We start from the raw sequence: 15,228 nt of genomic DNA, 5'->3' as shown, positions 1-15,228 counted from the left end.
GCCTGTCCCTCTGCCCAGAGCTGGGGGACCCCCAGCAGCTGTTCCCCCCGCCCCGGCCCTGCCCCGGTGCCGGCGTGCGCGGAGGGAAGCGGCAGCCCTTACCTCCCGTCCTGCGGCCGCTGCTCGAGTCACACCTTGGGAACGGGCTCTTGCGCAGAGAGGAGGGAGGGAGGAAGGCAGAAAGGGGGGGGGGGGGGGGGGAAACTTGGGAGTTTCCCACAATGCACCTCTGCAGACTGCATGAAGATGGAGAGCGGGGAGGGGGGGGGAAGTCAGCGCTCCAATCCGGAGGGAAGGGCTGGGACTTCTTGGGGGGGGGGACGGGATGCCGAGGGGGGGCTGGCAGGGCGGTGAAGGCAGGCCAGCTGCATCTCCACGGCCCCTCCGATTCGGGGCTGAGCCGTCGCTCGCTGGCTCGGCAATTCGGGGCTGCCCCTGCAGCCCCCCCCACCCCGCCGCCTGCTTCGCTCGCTCCTCCAAATCCTGCCTGGGTCTGCAGAAATTGCAGCGAATGTAGCCACAAAGCAGGGGGGAACACACCGGGGAGGGGGTCAGCCTGATAAATTGGGATTTTTTTGTGTGTAGACAAGAGGAAAAATAAAAGAACGCGAGGCTCCCCCCAGCAGAATAAGGGATTTCTGAGCGTGACAATCCCCCGGCAGCGAGAAAAGGAGCATCAATCTCTCTTGCTAAGGAGAAGCTCTGCACGGTGGAGGGAGGAAGATAAAATGCTGTGCCTTGGGGGAGTTTTCCATCAGCTCTGCTTCCCTTCTCCCCAGATCCCCCTCTTTACCCCAGTGGGCCGGGGTCTGACACCCCTTATGATGTCTGCGATGGATGGCAGGCAGCCCCAGGCCAGCCCGGAGCCGGGCAAACAGCCCGTGTCCCACTGCGGAGCACCGTCAGCCATCCAGCCAGGCTGTGCCAGACACGCAGCCGCCTCCTCAGCCGCACCGGCGCTTCGTCACACCTCGGCTAAAAGCAAAGAGCCCTCCCTGTCCCAGCCTCAGCTCCTCCAGCCGGGCACAGGTCCCATATTCGCGCTACTCGGGTCAAATCTTGCCCGTACCCCAAACTGCGACCGGGTCCTGGGATCCTCCAGAGCTCTTTAATCCCTTATTTCCTGAGCAAATCAGGCAGTGTGATGCTCGCCCACCTTCCTCCATCCAGTTAGGTGAGACCCACTGACCAGCTTGGTGCCATTTTGTAGAAAGCGTAAACATTTTAAGGAGATTATACTCGGAAATCCACGAGAAACAGACCTTGTCGGCTTAGCCACCCGCAGAACAACTCTCTTTACTTCTGTGGCCACGGCATTTTCCTCCCTCCCATAAACAGCAGCCGAGCAACAGCTCAGCCACAAATGTATTCAAGTGCAGCAGGGCAGAAACTCCAAGGGGGGGGGGAAATAAAATCAGTATTCTTCTTCTTTTACCCTCTCTGGCTCTGGGAAGGTGCCCACAAGAGCAACAGCCATGTGCGTTTCAGCCGTGCCAACGCCCTTAAAAATACTCGGGCTGCTTAAAATCCCACTGGAAAGAAAAATTCTGCCCCTGTGCGAAGGAAACTGCAGAAAATATGGGGGCTGGGTGTGCGAACCCGAATCTCCCGGGGAAGGCCGTGCTGGTTTCGGATGCAGCTACTGACATTCCCTGGGAGCAGGGATGCGCGAGGTTACCTGGAGGCAGCCCTTGGCTTCGGGAGCCAGCGTGGCTCAGACAAGCCAGGATTAGCTGTGGCTGGTGCCGACGTCCCGTCTGCCGCCTGTCACGGTCCCCCAACCCATCCGTGCCAGCCTTCCCCGCTCTCTTTTAGGGACTCATGACAGGCCGTGTCAAGACCGCGAAGGTTCAGTGGCTGCAAACATCCTCTTCCCCTTCCTAACGCCTCCCGAGCCTGACCCACCCCAGGCAGCAGCGAGGGGCGAAGTTTCCGCGCAGCTTGTGAAAAGCCGTGATTTAACGCGGGAAAGGCGCCTGAACCGCCGCTCCGGGGACTCGTAAAACCTTTTGGCCGCTTCTACGTCAGGCAGAAACGCCCTGGGCCTCCGCGCCTCCCCTCGGCGCGGCCGGAGGAAGGAGGCAGCCGGCGGCGAGCGGAAAGCACCGGCCGCGGGCCCCAGCACCTGGACGAGCCCAGGGCTGGCGTTCCGGCTGCGATTTCCCTGCCTTCGCGCACGCTGCCTCTGCCTTCGGAGATCCACAGCCCCACACGGCGCATTCATCTGCCTTAAGCTCTTTGAATCTGTACGATACGCCTGAGATTTTGAATTTTAAAACTATTTTTTACCAATGTAGGAAAAAAAAAAAAAAGGGAAGCCAAAGAAAAGAGCTTTAACACCGATAACCTCACCCCCCTGCACTGCGGAGAGGGGGAGAAGTGGCAGCAGAGCCAGGCAGCACTCGGAAATCCCCCGGCACCGAGCACAGGGGGAGGGGGGGGTCCCCTGCAGCAAGTGGGTCACGTCCCCCCCTAACGCAGCATGGGAGGGAGCCCGGCGCCAGCACAGCGAGCAGCCATTCCGCTCAAGGCGCAGCAAGGTGAAAACAGCTTCTTCAAGGTCAGATGGGGAGGAAAAAACCTTTCGAAACCGTGCTGCTGCTTTTTCCCCCTCCTCCCTTTCAACTCACGGCATCCCCTGGGGTGAGTTTGAGGGGGGGGACGGGGACAAGAACAGCCCTGGCTGGTGGGGAGCCCCCCGGCAAGCCCTGCTGGGGGAGGCGGGGGGCTTGGTGGCAGCAGCATCCTTGGGAAGGAACGTGGTGTTCCCGGCACTTTCGGAGAGAAACGGTAGTTCCCAGACCTCCCACGAGCAGGAGGGACAGGATGACGGCAGGGAAAACCGGGCTGGATGGATGCGGCTCAGCCCGCGGTGCCACGCAGCCAGGCTCGGTTGGGCTCTGCAGAACCCCGAACGGACATGGCTTGGGTTGAACCATCTCCCCATCAGCTCTGCCCTGCCCCGGCAAAGCCCGCTGGCCCCCGCGTCCCCTCCCCTTGCAGCAGGAGCCACCCAAGCTCCTGCTTGGGCCCCACAAGGACCCCACAAGCCCCCCACAAGCCTTGCCGCAGCAGCCGCACCATTTGCGATGAGCCGCCAAGATGCTGTCGATAAGAATCCTATTTTTTCTCCCCCACACCTTAAACTCACAATGTGCCTTAAAACATCCTTTCCCCCTTCCCCAGCACCCCTCAAAGGCAGCTTTGGAAAGCACGTCCCCCTCGAAGCGTTTTCTTTTCCACCGTTCAGACGAAAAGCCAGCCCCGTGCAAGCTGCAGGCGGGCAATGGCCCCATCTGCCAGCCCCCCACGGGCTTCAGCCCCACTTCCCCGCTCCCTGGCTCCTCCTCAGCACGGGTCTCCCCGCTCCTAACCCAGCGTCGCGGTTTAACGAGGGAAAGGAAGAAGAAAAAGACCCCACAAACTTGTGGGTTGAGATAAAGGCAGCTTCCTAGAAACAATAACAGAAAAGGAAAAATAACAACAACAGAAAAGGAAAAATAACAACAACAGAAAAGGAAAAATAACAACAACAGAAAAGGAAAAATAACAACAACAGAAAAGGAAAAATAACAACAACAGAAAAGGAAAAATAACAACAACAGCAGCAACAACAGTAATGACACAGGTCATTCCCACCTCCTGGTGAACTGGCGCCGTCCTGAGCAGTGGTCACGGATTCCCCCCCACCATGGCCAACCCCCGTTCCTGACTGAGCGTGAGGGCTATGGTACGGAATATTGCATCGGCCTTTCCATCCTTCTGCCCACGCTTCTGTGGGAAGCCGAAAACAGCCCGTGAATAATGTAAAAAGCACTTCAACAACTAAACCCAATAGGTGCTACTGACCTTCCTTCCGCAGCGATCACTAAAAAGAAAAATTAACCCTCTCCCAGCTGAAGCCAAGACGCGGGTACCCTGTTCGTGAGCCAGGGCAGGAGAAGCAGGAGAGCAGGTCACACTCATCTCGTCCCCAGGCACCAGAACCCCCCCAAGGCAGCCTCTCTGCTCCCCTGGAGCCCCAGCTGCCACCCCCCCACCGCTGGAGGGGAGGAAAAGGCCACAAAGCAGCAAAAACCTGTGGAAAGTTGTGAAAAAAAGTGTGAAAAGGCCACAAAGCAGCCACATCTCCATCCTCACCTCTGCATTTCCAGGGAAGCGGGATGAAGGACATGCCTCGTGGCGGAGCGGCTTGCTGAAGCGCTGCCTGCCTTAGCACCCCGCACAGAAAGCCCTTACAGGGCAAAATCCAAGCCCGCTTGCCCCTGAGGGGCTACTAATAGCCTCCAAGCCCTGGCCGGCCTCACCTGCAGCCTCCCCACCCACTGCCAGGGCACCTTGGGCTCTTTTTTTAAGCTGAAAGAAAACAAAGCTCCAGGTGGGGACAATCTGACAGCGGAGGCCCAGGGAGCTGCCTTAACGCTCAGCTTCTGCCCAGCTGATAGCTGTCCCCCGTCTCCCTTCGTCACCCCCAAACCTCAGGCCGCTTTCCGGAGCCCCGCGAGGGGGCTGCAGACCTTCCCCCGGCTGGAGGCTGCAGCGGTTAAACCCAGTCCGTCGATCTGGTTCTCGGCATCGTTTCCAGGCCTCCTGCCTCCTTCGCCACGCATCACGTAGATTTTCTTCCCGCTGCCTTTCTGAGCCCGTAAGAGAAATCTCATCTTCTTCACCTCCCGTTTTCTTTCTATCCCCCTTTTCTCCGGCCACACCTCCAGTATTTTATTTCTTTATTAACATAACGACTGCCCGCAAAGAGATGCGATGGGTCCTGCTTAGTGAGTTTGGCTCTTAATAATGTCTCCAATAGACCATACTCTATTTGGAGGTGTTTTGCGGCTTTTTTTTAAATAGTTCCCCCACTACTTGCTCTGCTGCTCTATTAATAGCAGCCCAGAGGACTATTTTTAGCTTGCTCGCGTCTGCTGCTCCCATTGATGAAGCGTATCATTGGTTTATGACTGGGTTCTCGTTCGGTTCAGGCAGGAGGGAGACGATCTGGTCCTTGCGAGGTCTGGAGAGCATCTTTGCTGGCCACTAACGTCAATGCTCGCTGGCATTCGTGTAGATGACGCTGCTGCTGAATGTCCCTAAAACCCGGGAGGGGTATGAGACCCTGGGAGGGGTACAAGCAGATGGGACTGCGAGGGTGAAACCTTCAAAGACCAGCCCAGGAGAGTTTTGGGTCCAGATCCGTGGCCAGCAGATCCAGCGAGGGGATTCTCCCCCTCTACTCTGCTCTGGGGAGACCCCACCTGGAGTCCTGTGTCCAGCTCTGGAGCCCTCAGCACAAGAAGGACACAGAGCTGTTGGAGCGGGGCCAGAGGAGGCCCCGGAGATGCTGGGAGGGCTGGAGCCCCTCTGCTGGGAGGACAGGCTGAGAGAGCTGGGGGGGTTCAGCCTGGAGAAGAGAAGGCTCCGGGGAGACCTTCCAGCCCCTTCCAGTCCCTCAAGGGGCTCCAGGAAAGCTGGGGAGGGGCTGTTTGCAAGGGCGTGTAGCGACAGGACGAGGGGCAATGGTTTAAACTAGAGCAGGGAGGTTTAGATCAGACATTAGGAAGAAGTTCTTTCCACTGAGGGTGGCGAGACACTGGCCCAGGTTGCCCAGAGAGGGGGTGGAGGCCCCATCCCTGGAGACATTCAAGGCCAGGCTGGATGAGGCTCTGAGAAACCTGATCTAGTGAAAGATCACAGACTCACAGAATGTGTTGGGCTGGAACACAGAATGTGTTCATCGTCAGATGAAGGGCATCTTCAACTAGGTCAGATTGGTGTCCCTGCTCACTGCAGGGGGGGTTGGACTAGATGACCTTTAGAGGTCCCTTCCAGCCCAACACATTCTGTGAGTCTATGATCCCGAAGCAGACACAGTTCGCGTGCTGCTGGTACCCGCTGTCACTGTTTTTCTGCTCCCTTAGCCCCAGTGGATGAGGAAATTCCTGGTGAAAGGTGCTTTCCCAGTGCTGGGCATTTTAGTCCAGGGAAGGGTTTAGAGCAGCTTCTGTCCACCTGGGTCAGGGCATCACCGTGTCCTGAGCTCCGCTTCCACTCTGGAGTCTTCAACCAGTGCTTTCCACAATTGGCTGCAGATACCAGCTGAGTTATGGATGTGCTGCTGTCAGAAATTGAATCCTTCTGATGGTATTCTCGGATTCCTTGAGCAGGAAAAGCCTGGAATTCATACACGGCTTTAACCACTCTTGGACCTATTGGTCTTCCCGGATTATCAGTTGTAATTCCCAGGAGTGAACCTCAGCTAACGGTGCCTACTTCAAATCCCATTTTTGGGATACCTCTCACCTCTTCAGTAGCTCCAGCTGCTGGAACATCAGCCACATCGAGGTGGTTTTTTTTTATCCTCTGGAGGCAACAGTTGGAGCAGGTTTTCTGACACTGGGCGCGTTGTGAAGCCCCGGGTTTATTCCCCCTCTCCGAACGCAAAAGCAAATCTGGAAATTGATCCTTCAGGAAGCGGAATGGTGAAGAAACGGCCGGATTTGTAACTGAAACCCGCTGGTGGGTTTCTGGTAGCTCAGCAATAATCACTGGCGTCTTGGCTGAACCGGGAGCTGCTCTCATGGGGAATGCAATTCTTTGGCAGCGCTTCACCGGCGTTTGCCAGGGTTTTCCAGCAGCCTTTCTAACGGGCCGCGGTGGGAAATTCTATGGGCTTGGAATTTCTCATGAAACGCTTTGTTTAAAATAATCCTGAGTGGTTTCGCTCAGAGCATCTCCGCTTCTTCAGGAGATGGGACTGGGAGGTCCTGCCGGTTCAGCTGGGGCAGTGGGTCTGGCCCGGTGGGCTTTTCTGCCGTCCTCCTGGGGCGGCTCTTTCCATTATCCTTTATCTGTCTCCATCAAAGCTTGTGCTGTCCATTCACCCTTGATAGTGGCCTTTGCCTGGTTTCTGCATTACTGACACAAAAATCTCACCGTAAAAAACCTGGTAAGAGCCCCGGCTCCGTCTTCCAATCGCTTTCTAAAATAAAGGAACCTCCGCTGCTACATCCGAAGCCCGTTGGTACCTTCATCCCTCCTGGGTACAACCTCGGGTCCCGGCGTTCGGCACACGGCATTAAAGGATTGCTAAATCCTTTAACGCTCTACAGAGCCCTTCACATCTTTGAGCCATTTTTTTTTCCCCCTGATGTGCCGTCACCATTTCCCAAACATCCCCCATTCCTCTGCCTCCTCTTCTCCGGCGCCCGTCCCCTCCTTACCGCAAACCACAGCTCCCGCTTGGCCCATATTAAATTTTCCCCTTTTCTCCTGAATCCAGGCCAAAATTAGGAGCACCCTCCGTTAATCTCTCCCAGACGAGCCCAGGGAGGTTTCCCTGCATTTGGACAACGAGTTCCCGTGACTCATCACCGGAGCCGCCTCCGAGGGCTGGTGGGATGCGATATCACATCCCGCTGGTATCTTAGCAATTCTGCACGGGTTCGGAAAAACCTTCTCCATCTTCTCCCCGTTTCTGGAACCATCCTTATCCTGCCGGTTCCTTCCCCGTCTGCCGGGCAGCCTGGCTTAAGGCACTCGGATCCCTCGGTGCCCGCCGGAGCAGAGGCTGGGGTGGCACAAGCTCAGAGCGTATCAGAGCTGCCACCAGCTATTTCCCCTCCACCCAAAGCTGGAAGGCATTTCGGGAAGTGCCATGCTTCAACCCATAACTCCGCTTCATTTTCACAAGCTCTGGGGCAGTGACTGTTTTTCCCGCTCCTTTTTCCTTTCCCTTCCATACGTATCATCCTGACAATCTTCTGGCAGCTCCCACTCTAATTCTCCTCTTCCCGCAGCTATGTTTCATTTCTCTGTCCTACGCCGCTTTTGCAAGCATCCAAATTTAGCTTCGCGCTGCCCCTTGGAGGTTTCCCTTGCTGCGAGGTGAACGCCGCAGCCAGGCAGTGTTCCCTGCGGGAAACTGCAGCTTCCCTCCGATTTCCTGAATTTACAGGAAACTAATTCCAGCCGGCTCTGCTCCTGGAGAGCTGCGGGGTCCTACTTGTCCCCTAAAGACACGGGAGACTGGAAATGGGGAGGAGAAAAGTGACAGCCGGAATAAGGAGACCCAAAGAGGGAGGAGGAGGTGGCTCCGTGACTTTTCCTACCAGGATAAAGCTGGTAAAAGGCTCGGGGACCCCGAGCAACGTGCGGTTCCTCTGGAAGGGCTGGAAATTCGGGGGCTCGGTGGTTTTTTCAGCCCAACCCAGGACCTGTTGTTGGGGGAGGGGGTGAGCTGCCGGCGCCGGGGAGGCGAGAGGCAGGAGAGGGGCTGCGGTGGCTGCGAGCATCAGTGCTCTTGCCTAAAGCCGCCTTTTCTCCCCCCAAAACCAGCTCCTTCCTTGTGAGCTGGCCATCCCGGGAGCGCGGGGGATTCCGTTGCCCACGCGGGCGGTGCTGTGGGGGCCGGCTGGCGCGGCGGCGGGGAAAGAGGAAGAAAGGGTGTGCCGGATGTTAGGTAGAACCTCTTTTTCCGAAACAAAATCCAGCAACGTGTGAGACGGAGACCTCAGGCAGCGCCCAGATCCTTCCGGCAGCGCCCCGGCATCCCGCCGCCCGGTGAGCCCCGTCTGGTTAGAATCCTCCAGCGATGGTGGGGGGGTGGTTTTCAGTTTTTTTTTCTCTTTCCCGTGCCCCATCCCAGAGGGAACATCCCCACGGTGCCAGATCCTGCTCTGGTGACCCTGCCACGCTGGGGTGACTGTCCCCAGCCTGTCCAGCGCAGGAAGAACCGAGACAAACTCAGTGCCCAGCTCCAAATCCTCTTACCACGGGGCAGCCGTGATCTCTAACCTTCGGTTCTTTCAGGTGACACCCCGTGATGGCAGGGGAAGAGCGTCCGTTAGCTGCTCTCCTACGAGCACTGCAGGGCCTCGCACCCAAGGACTTCCAGGAGTTTAAGAAGAAGTTATCGAAGGTTCACGTGGAAGGAGAATGGAATATCCCCAAGGATTCGCTGGCCAAGGCCGCCCACCCCTGCGCGCTTGTCAGCTGCATGGGCAAGAACTACAGCGAAGGCGCCGCACTGGACGTAGCCATTGGGCTGCTTGAGGAGATGAACCAGAGGGACCTCACGGAGAAACTCCTGGAGGAGAAGGTGAAAGGTGGGAAGCCAGCGTACATTTTGCTTTCCTTTGCCTCTTTTTCCCTTGAGTGATCCTGGAGACAGGTAGAATCATAGAATCGCAGAATGGTTTGGGTTGGAAGGGACCTTAAAGCTCATCTCGTTCCGACCCATGGGCAGGGACACCTCCCACTAGAGCAGGTTGCTCCAAGACCCATCCATAGTACTTGGTACCGTGATGGTACTTGAAGGTCTTGAAGGTACAAGTTGGTGAGAGCAGGTTTTGGCTTCCCAGGGAGCCTGAAAACACGAAGATGTCCTGCCGTGATCCCATTAGCGTGGGGGCTGTAGCGACCTCTTCTCTTGCTGTCCCCACTTATTGCCGGGCTCCCCCTTCTCCTGGAGCAGAGCCTTCAGCGCCCAGCACCGCCCAGCAGGCAGCTGGGCAGAGCCTTTCCTCCTGGGATGGGGATGAAGGACATCTTTGCAAACCTCACTTTTGGGAACGCTTTGGAGCTGGCGCATCCTAGGAGCCCAGGGACGGTGCCATCGGCCCCAGGGGCACAAGCAGGGGGGGATGGAGGCTTCAGGCGGCCCCAGGCAATTGCGTTTCCTCCCAGGGTGGATGAGGGTGGCTAAACAGGGGTTGATGGATCAGGATGATGGGGAGACCCAGGAGAGGACAGGACCCCCACCCTCAACTGGCCAGAGGCCATAAATTCTCACAGACTATATCCTTATTGCCTCGGCCAGACTTAGGGAAGCCCTGAGCTTCAGAACAAGCGTCCAAGTGTCCCGATGGTGTGTCGGGAGGGTGGTCGGGCTGGTCAGGAGCTCCTCGGGAATCCGGTGGTGCTTGGGACTGACGCTGCTTCTCGCCAGCGCAGAGTACAGGCGGAAATACAGGGAGCACGTGGTCCGGGAATTCTTCCGGTATAAAGAAGTGAACTCCTGTCTCGGGGAGAACCTGTCCGTCAGCAGCCGCTACGCCGACCTGACCATCGTCAGGAAGCCTTGGAGCAAGCACGGAGGTGAGCACGAAGCTGTGGGCGCCAACCATGGACGTGCCGACGCCAGCAACGGACCAGCCACCATCACCGTCACCGCGCAGACGCTGTTTAAACCTGATGAAGATGGGCAAACGCCGCAGGTCGTGGTGCTGGTGGGGGCCCCGGGGATGGGGAAGACGATGACGGTCAGGAAGGTGATGGTGGAGTGGGTGGAAGGGACCTTCTACACGCAGTTTGACTACGTCTTCTGCATAGACTGTAAAGACATCGCCTTTACCAAGGAAGCGAGCATGGTAGACCTCATTTCAAAGTGCTGCCCTCACAAGCGAATGCCAGTGGGGAAGATCCTGGATGACCAGAAGAAGATTCTATTCATTTTTGATGGCTTCGAGGCCCTGGGATTTTCCTTGGTTCAGCCCGAAGATGAGCTGAGCTCTGACCCCAGGGAAGTCAAGCCGCTGCAAACCACCCTGATGAGCTTGTTGAAGAAGACTGTTCTCCCCGAGTCCTCCTTGCTCATCACCACAAGGCCAACGGCTCTTCAAAGCCTGGGGCGGTGCCTGGAGGGTGAGTATTATGCGGAAATACTGGGATTTTCGGCAGCCATGAGGGAGGAGTATTTCCACAGGTATTTTGAGAATGACAATAAAGCCACTGCGGCCTTCAGGTTTGCGAGAGGCAACAAGGTCCTCTACAGTTTGTGCGTCATCCCCGTCATGAGCTGGACCGTCTGCACCATCCTTGAACAGGAGCTTTACAAGAAGAAAAACCTCACCGAGTGCTCTAAAGCCACCACGCGGATGAGCGTGTTTTACCTCTCCCGGTTGATGAAGTGCAGAGACAGGGACGACCCGCAGGACCTCCAGCAGTTCCTGCGCAAGCTCTGCTCCTTGGCTGCCGAGGGCGTCTGGAAGCACAAGGTCCTCTTTGAGGAGAAGGAAATCAAGGACCGTGGCTTGGACCAGCCAGACCTTCTCCCCCTCTTCCTCAACGAGAAGATCTCAAAGAAAGGTGTAGGCCATGGGAACGTCTACAGCTTCACCCACCTGCACCTCCAGGAGTTTTTTGCGGCGATGTTTTACGTTCTTGAGGACGATGAGGAGATGGTCGGCGACTCGAGGGCTCTTGCGAAGGATGTAAATATGTTATTAGAAAGCTATAGCGAGTCCAGGAAGGATTTGAACTTAACGGTGCGGTTCCTGTTTGGTCTCCTAAGCCAAAAATCCATAGAGTATGCAGATGAAACCATCGGGTGCAGAATTTCACCACGAGCCAGGGAAGATATGCTGAGGTGGCTTCAGGGGAGGCACAGAGGCATCTCCCAGCCTGGCCAAGCGCTGAAGGTTACAGAGTTGGACACTTTCCACTTTTTGTTTGAGATGAATGACAAAAGCTTCGTACAAAGTGCATTGAGTCATTTCACCGACGTAGACTTGCAGGACATCAAGTTGACCCTCTACGACCAAATGGCTTTTTCCTTCTGCGTCAGGCAGTGGGCTGGGCTGGGCTGCGTCACCCTCCGGGGATGCTCCTTCCACCAGCAGGAGCCCAGGGAGGAGCTGGCTGTGTCGGGGCCTTGGTAAGTACTGCCCCTCTCTGCTCTAGCCACCCAAAATCGCAAAGATTTCTCCTTCTCCACCCCAACGGCTGGTTTTTAAAGGCATTTCAGTTCCTTCCACCCAAAGACCAACTTGTCCTTCCAGAGGAGGTTTAGTTCCTCAGTGGAGCATTTCACTTTTTCTCGGGGATAATAAGGGTCACAGAGGCTCCTCCGTCCACTTGATGGAGATGGAGCTTCTAAGCTCAACCTCCCCAGCCCAAAAAGGCTCCTCTGCGCCTGGGCGTTGGTTCAGCTTCACGTCCCCCTTCTCGCATCCAAAGGGGAGGTCCCCACTGCTGACATTTGCTCCTTCGCATCTCCCAAGCCATGGAGGTCCCTCCTGAGGAAAACCTCCCATGAGCTGGTGTCAAACTCTGCCTGGGGGTGGTTGTGTGTCGGCCCCGAAGCGGGGATCTCCCGATGCTGGCGATGGCTGCCCATGCCCCCCCCGGTTCTCTGTCCCCCTGCAGCTCCGGTGCCTCGGGAGCCGGAGGAGGTCCCCGTCCCCTCGCTGAGCGGTGGCAGGAGGAGCCGCAGGCCCCCATCCGCCCGCTCTGCCAGGTGCTGCGGCACCTGGGCAGCGGCCTGCGGGCACTCCGGTAAGAGCTGAAATGGTGGCCACAGTGCTGCTGCCAGCGTGTGGCCACCATTGGCCATGGGTTGGTGTGGTCCTTCCACGCTGATTGACCATGGGTGGTTGTGCTTCCTCCATGCTGATTGGCCATGGGTGGGGGTGGTCCCTGTGTGATGATTGGCTGTGGATGGGGGTGGTCCCTCTATGCTGATAGGCCATGGGTGGGTGTGGTGTGGTCCCTCCATGAGGATTGGCTGTGGGTTGGTGTGGCCCCTCCAAGGTGATTGGCCATGATATGGGTAGGTGGGTGGAGCCCTTCCAAGCCGATTGGCCACGTGGTGGGTGGATGTAGTCCTTCCATGTTGATTGGCCATGGGTTGGTGTGGTCCCTCGATGCTGATTGGCTGTGGGGTGGGTGGGTGCGGTCCTTTCATTCTGATTGGCCATGGGTTGGTGTGGTCCCTCTATGCTGATTGGCTGAGGGTGGGTATGGTCTTTTCATGCTGGTTGGCCAGATGATGGGTGGGTGAGGTCCTTCCATTCTGATTGGCCATGGGTGGGGATGGTCCCTCCATGCTCATTGGCCATGGTGTGGGCAGGTGGGTGGAGCCCCTCCATGCTGATTGGCCATATGGTGGGGTGGGTGTGGTCCCTCCATGCTGATTGGCTGGGGGGGGGGGGGGGGGGGAGCCGGGGCAGGTGTGACGAGCTGGTCCGTTCTCTGCAGCGTGACGAGCTGGTCCGTTCTCTGCAGCGTGACGAGCTGGTCCGTTCTCTGCGTCCCTCCCCACAGGCTGCAGTGGTGCGGGCTGTCGGAGAGCTGCTGCGCTGAGCTGGCCGCGCTGCTGGCCCAACACCCCAGCCTGGCCCGGCTGGAGCTGGGCGACGGCGCGCTGGGCGACGGCGGTGTGCGCCTGCTCTGCGAGGGGCTGCAGCAGCCCGGCTGCCGCCTCCGCGTCCTGCGGTGAGTAACCCCGATACCCCCCCGGGCATCCCCCCAGAAGGCCCGGGCATCCCCCCCGGCACCCTGTGGGCATCTCCCAGGTGGCCAAAACCCCGGGGTGGAGCGCAGGGCTGGGGAGGAACCCCAGAAAGTCCCTCTGGGCTGGCATCGTCCCTCTGTCCCACTCCCCCAGGGTGAGAAGCTCAAAAGCAATGGCACCGGGGTGGAGACCGTCACCGGGGGGGACTCGGGCTGGCTCTGAGGGTCTCGTCTCTGGCAGACTGTGGTACTCCCGCCTCACCAGCGCCTGCTGCGAGGACCTCGCCGCCGTGCTGGGCACCAGTCCCTGCCTGGAGGAGCTGGATTTGTCCTTCAGCGAGGGGCTGCGCGATGCCGGCGTGCATTTGCTGTGCGAGGGGCTTCAGCGCCGCAACTGCCAGCTGCGGACGCTGCGGTAAGGGGTCACGGCGCCGGTCGGCGTCCCCTCCTCCCCACCCGGAGCTGCTCACCAAGCGGCCGGTCAAACCCCGTGTCCCTCTTTGCCTCCATCCCACAGGCTGGGGAGCTGCCGGCTGACGGGCACCTGCTGCCGAGCCCTGGCCGCTCGGCTGGTGGAGTGTCCCCGTCTCACCTGCCTGGACCTGAGCGACAATGAGCTGGGAGCCGAGGGCATCCTGCAGCTCTGCCAGCAGCTCCGGCATCCCGCCTGCCCGCTGCAGACCCTGGGGTAAGGTGCCTGGCGTGTCCCCTTTCCATCCCTGGCATCCCCCTGCTGGCACACTGGGTCGGATGCTGCTGGGCAGGGAGGGGGATACCAGCATCCCAGCAACCAGGAGAGCAGAGGGTGTTGTTTTTTCATCGAATCATAGAATGGTTTGGGTGGGAAGGGACCTTAAAGATCATCTCTTTCCAGCCCCTGCCCTGGGCAGGGACACCTCCCACCAGCCCAGGTTGCTCCAAGCCCCGGCCAACCTGGCCTTGAACCCCTCCAGGGATGGGGCAGCCACAGCTTCTCTGGGCAACCTGGGCCAGGGGCTCACCACCCTCACAGCCAAGAATTTCTTCTTAAAGTCTAATCTAAATCTCCCCTCTTTCAGTGTAAAACCCTTCCCCCTCGTCCCACGGCTCCCCTCCCTGATCCAGAGTCCCTCCCCAGCTTTCCTGGAGCCCCTTGAGGGACTGGAAGGGGCTGGAAGGTCTCCCCGGAGCCTTCTCTTCTCCAGGCTGAACCCCCCCAGCTCTCTCAGCCTGTCCCCACAGCAGAGGGGCTCCAGCCCTCCCAGCAGCTCCGGGGCCTCCTCTGGCCCCGCTCCAACAGCTCCGTGTCCTTCTGCTGTTGGTGCCCCAGCGCTGGAGGCAGCACTGCAGGGGGGTCTCCCAGAGCGGAGCAGAGGGGCAGAATCCCCCCCCTCGCCCCCCTGCCCACGCTGCTGGGGATGCAGCCCAGGACATGGGGGGGTTTCTGGGCTGCCAGCGCACGTGTTGATCATCTCATCCACCCACACCCCCAAGCCCTTCTCCTCAGGGCTGCTCTCCCCCCGCCTTCATCCCCCGGCCTGGCTGGATTTTAACAGCTCTTCTCCTTTTTCCCCGTCTCCGTACAGCCTGAGCACGGCCGGGTTGCCGGAGGAAGCGTGGCAGGAGCTGGCTGCCCTGCGGGCACTGAAGCCCCACCTGAAGATCGGGTCCCTCCTGGAGCAGGAGGTGCCGCAGAAGGGGGCCATGGCCCGGCTGCCCTTCCACCGCGGGGTCCTGCCGGGCGCGGGGGGGCCGGGGGGCAGGAAGGGGCTCCCCTCTTTCAGGAGAGCTCCTCGCAACAGCCCCAGCCAGTTCTAGCCCGAATTTCGGTGCTGCCGAAAGCGGGGGGAAGCCTCCCAGCGTGTGAGCCTGCCCCACACATGGGGGTCAGGGGAAGGGGTCCCGCTTGCGCCAGCCGAGGGTCGGGGCAGGGCTGCTCCGGGTCCTTTCCTTTCCCGTTTTCCCCACGGTGGGAATGGTTGTGGGTGTTGGCGATGCCAAATAAAGGCCCTGGGGCCAGTC

General features: G+C 58.8%; 2 protein-coding genes across 6 annotated transcripts in view; one reads left to right on the top strand and one right to left on the bottom strand.

Moving 5' to 3' along the window:
* The window catches only part of CEND1 (cell cycle exit and neuronal differentiation 1), a 16,911-nt gene extending 16,714 nt beyond the window's left edge, over positions 1-197 (bottom strand). The window contains exon 1 of the mRNA XM_074586606.1: positions 103-197. The gene's annotated coding sequence lies outside the window, so the exon portion shown is untranslated. The remainder of the gene's footprint in view (positions 1-102) is intronic.
* The window catches only part of LOC141742974 (NACHT, LRR and PYD domains-containing protein 12-like), a 16,391-nt gene extending 1,163 nt beyond the window's left edge, over positions 1-15,228 (top strand). For 3 of the 5 annotated variants that reach the window (XM_074586601.1, XM_074586602.1, XM_074586603.1), the window contains 7 exons: positions 8,806-9,101; positions 9,949-11,650; positions 12,142-12,270; positions 13,039-13,209; positions 13,469-13,642; positions 13,745-13,915; positions 14,793-15,228. In XM_074586601.1, coding sequence (XP_074442702.1) covers positions 8,819-9,101; positions 9,949-11,650; positions 12,142-12,270; positions 13,039-13,209; positions 13,469-13,642; positions 13,745-13,915; positions 14,793-15,024 — 2,862 coding nt within the window. In that variant the 5' untranslated portion in view covers positions 8,806-8,818 and the 3' untranslated portion in view covers positions 15,025-15,228. Of the gene's footprint in view, positions 1-8,017; positions 8,119-8,138; positions 8,557-8,805; positions 9,102-9,948; positions 11,651-12,141; positions 12,271-13,038; positions 13,210-13,468; positions 13,643-13,744; positions 13,916-14,792 lie in introns of those variants that run through there. The other 2 variants (XM_074586605.1, XM_074586604.1) reach the window with 2 other exon arrangements.

This window comes from Larus michahellis, chromosome 4 (genome assembly GCF_964199755.1).
Source record: "Larus michahellis chromosome 4, bLarMic1.1, whole genome shotgun sequence".
Classification (NCBI taxonomy): domain Eukaryota; kingdom Metazoa; phylum Chordata; class Aves; order Charadriiformes; family Laridae; genus Larus; species Larus michahellis.
The sequence above is the reverse complement of the archived record's forward strand: the minus strand, read 5'-3'. Positions and strand labels throughout refer to the sequence as shown.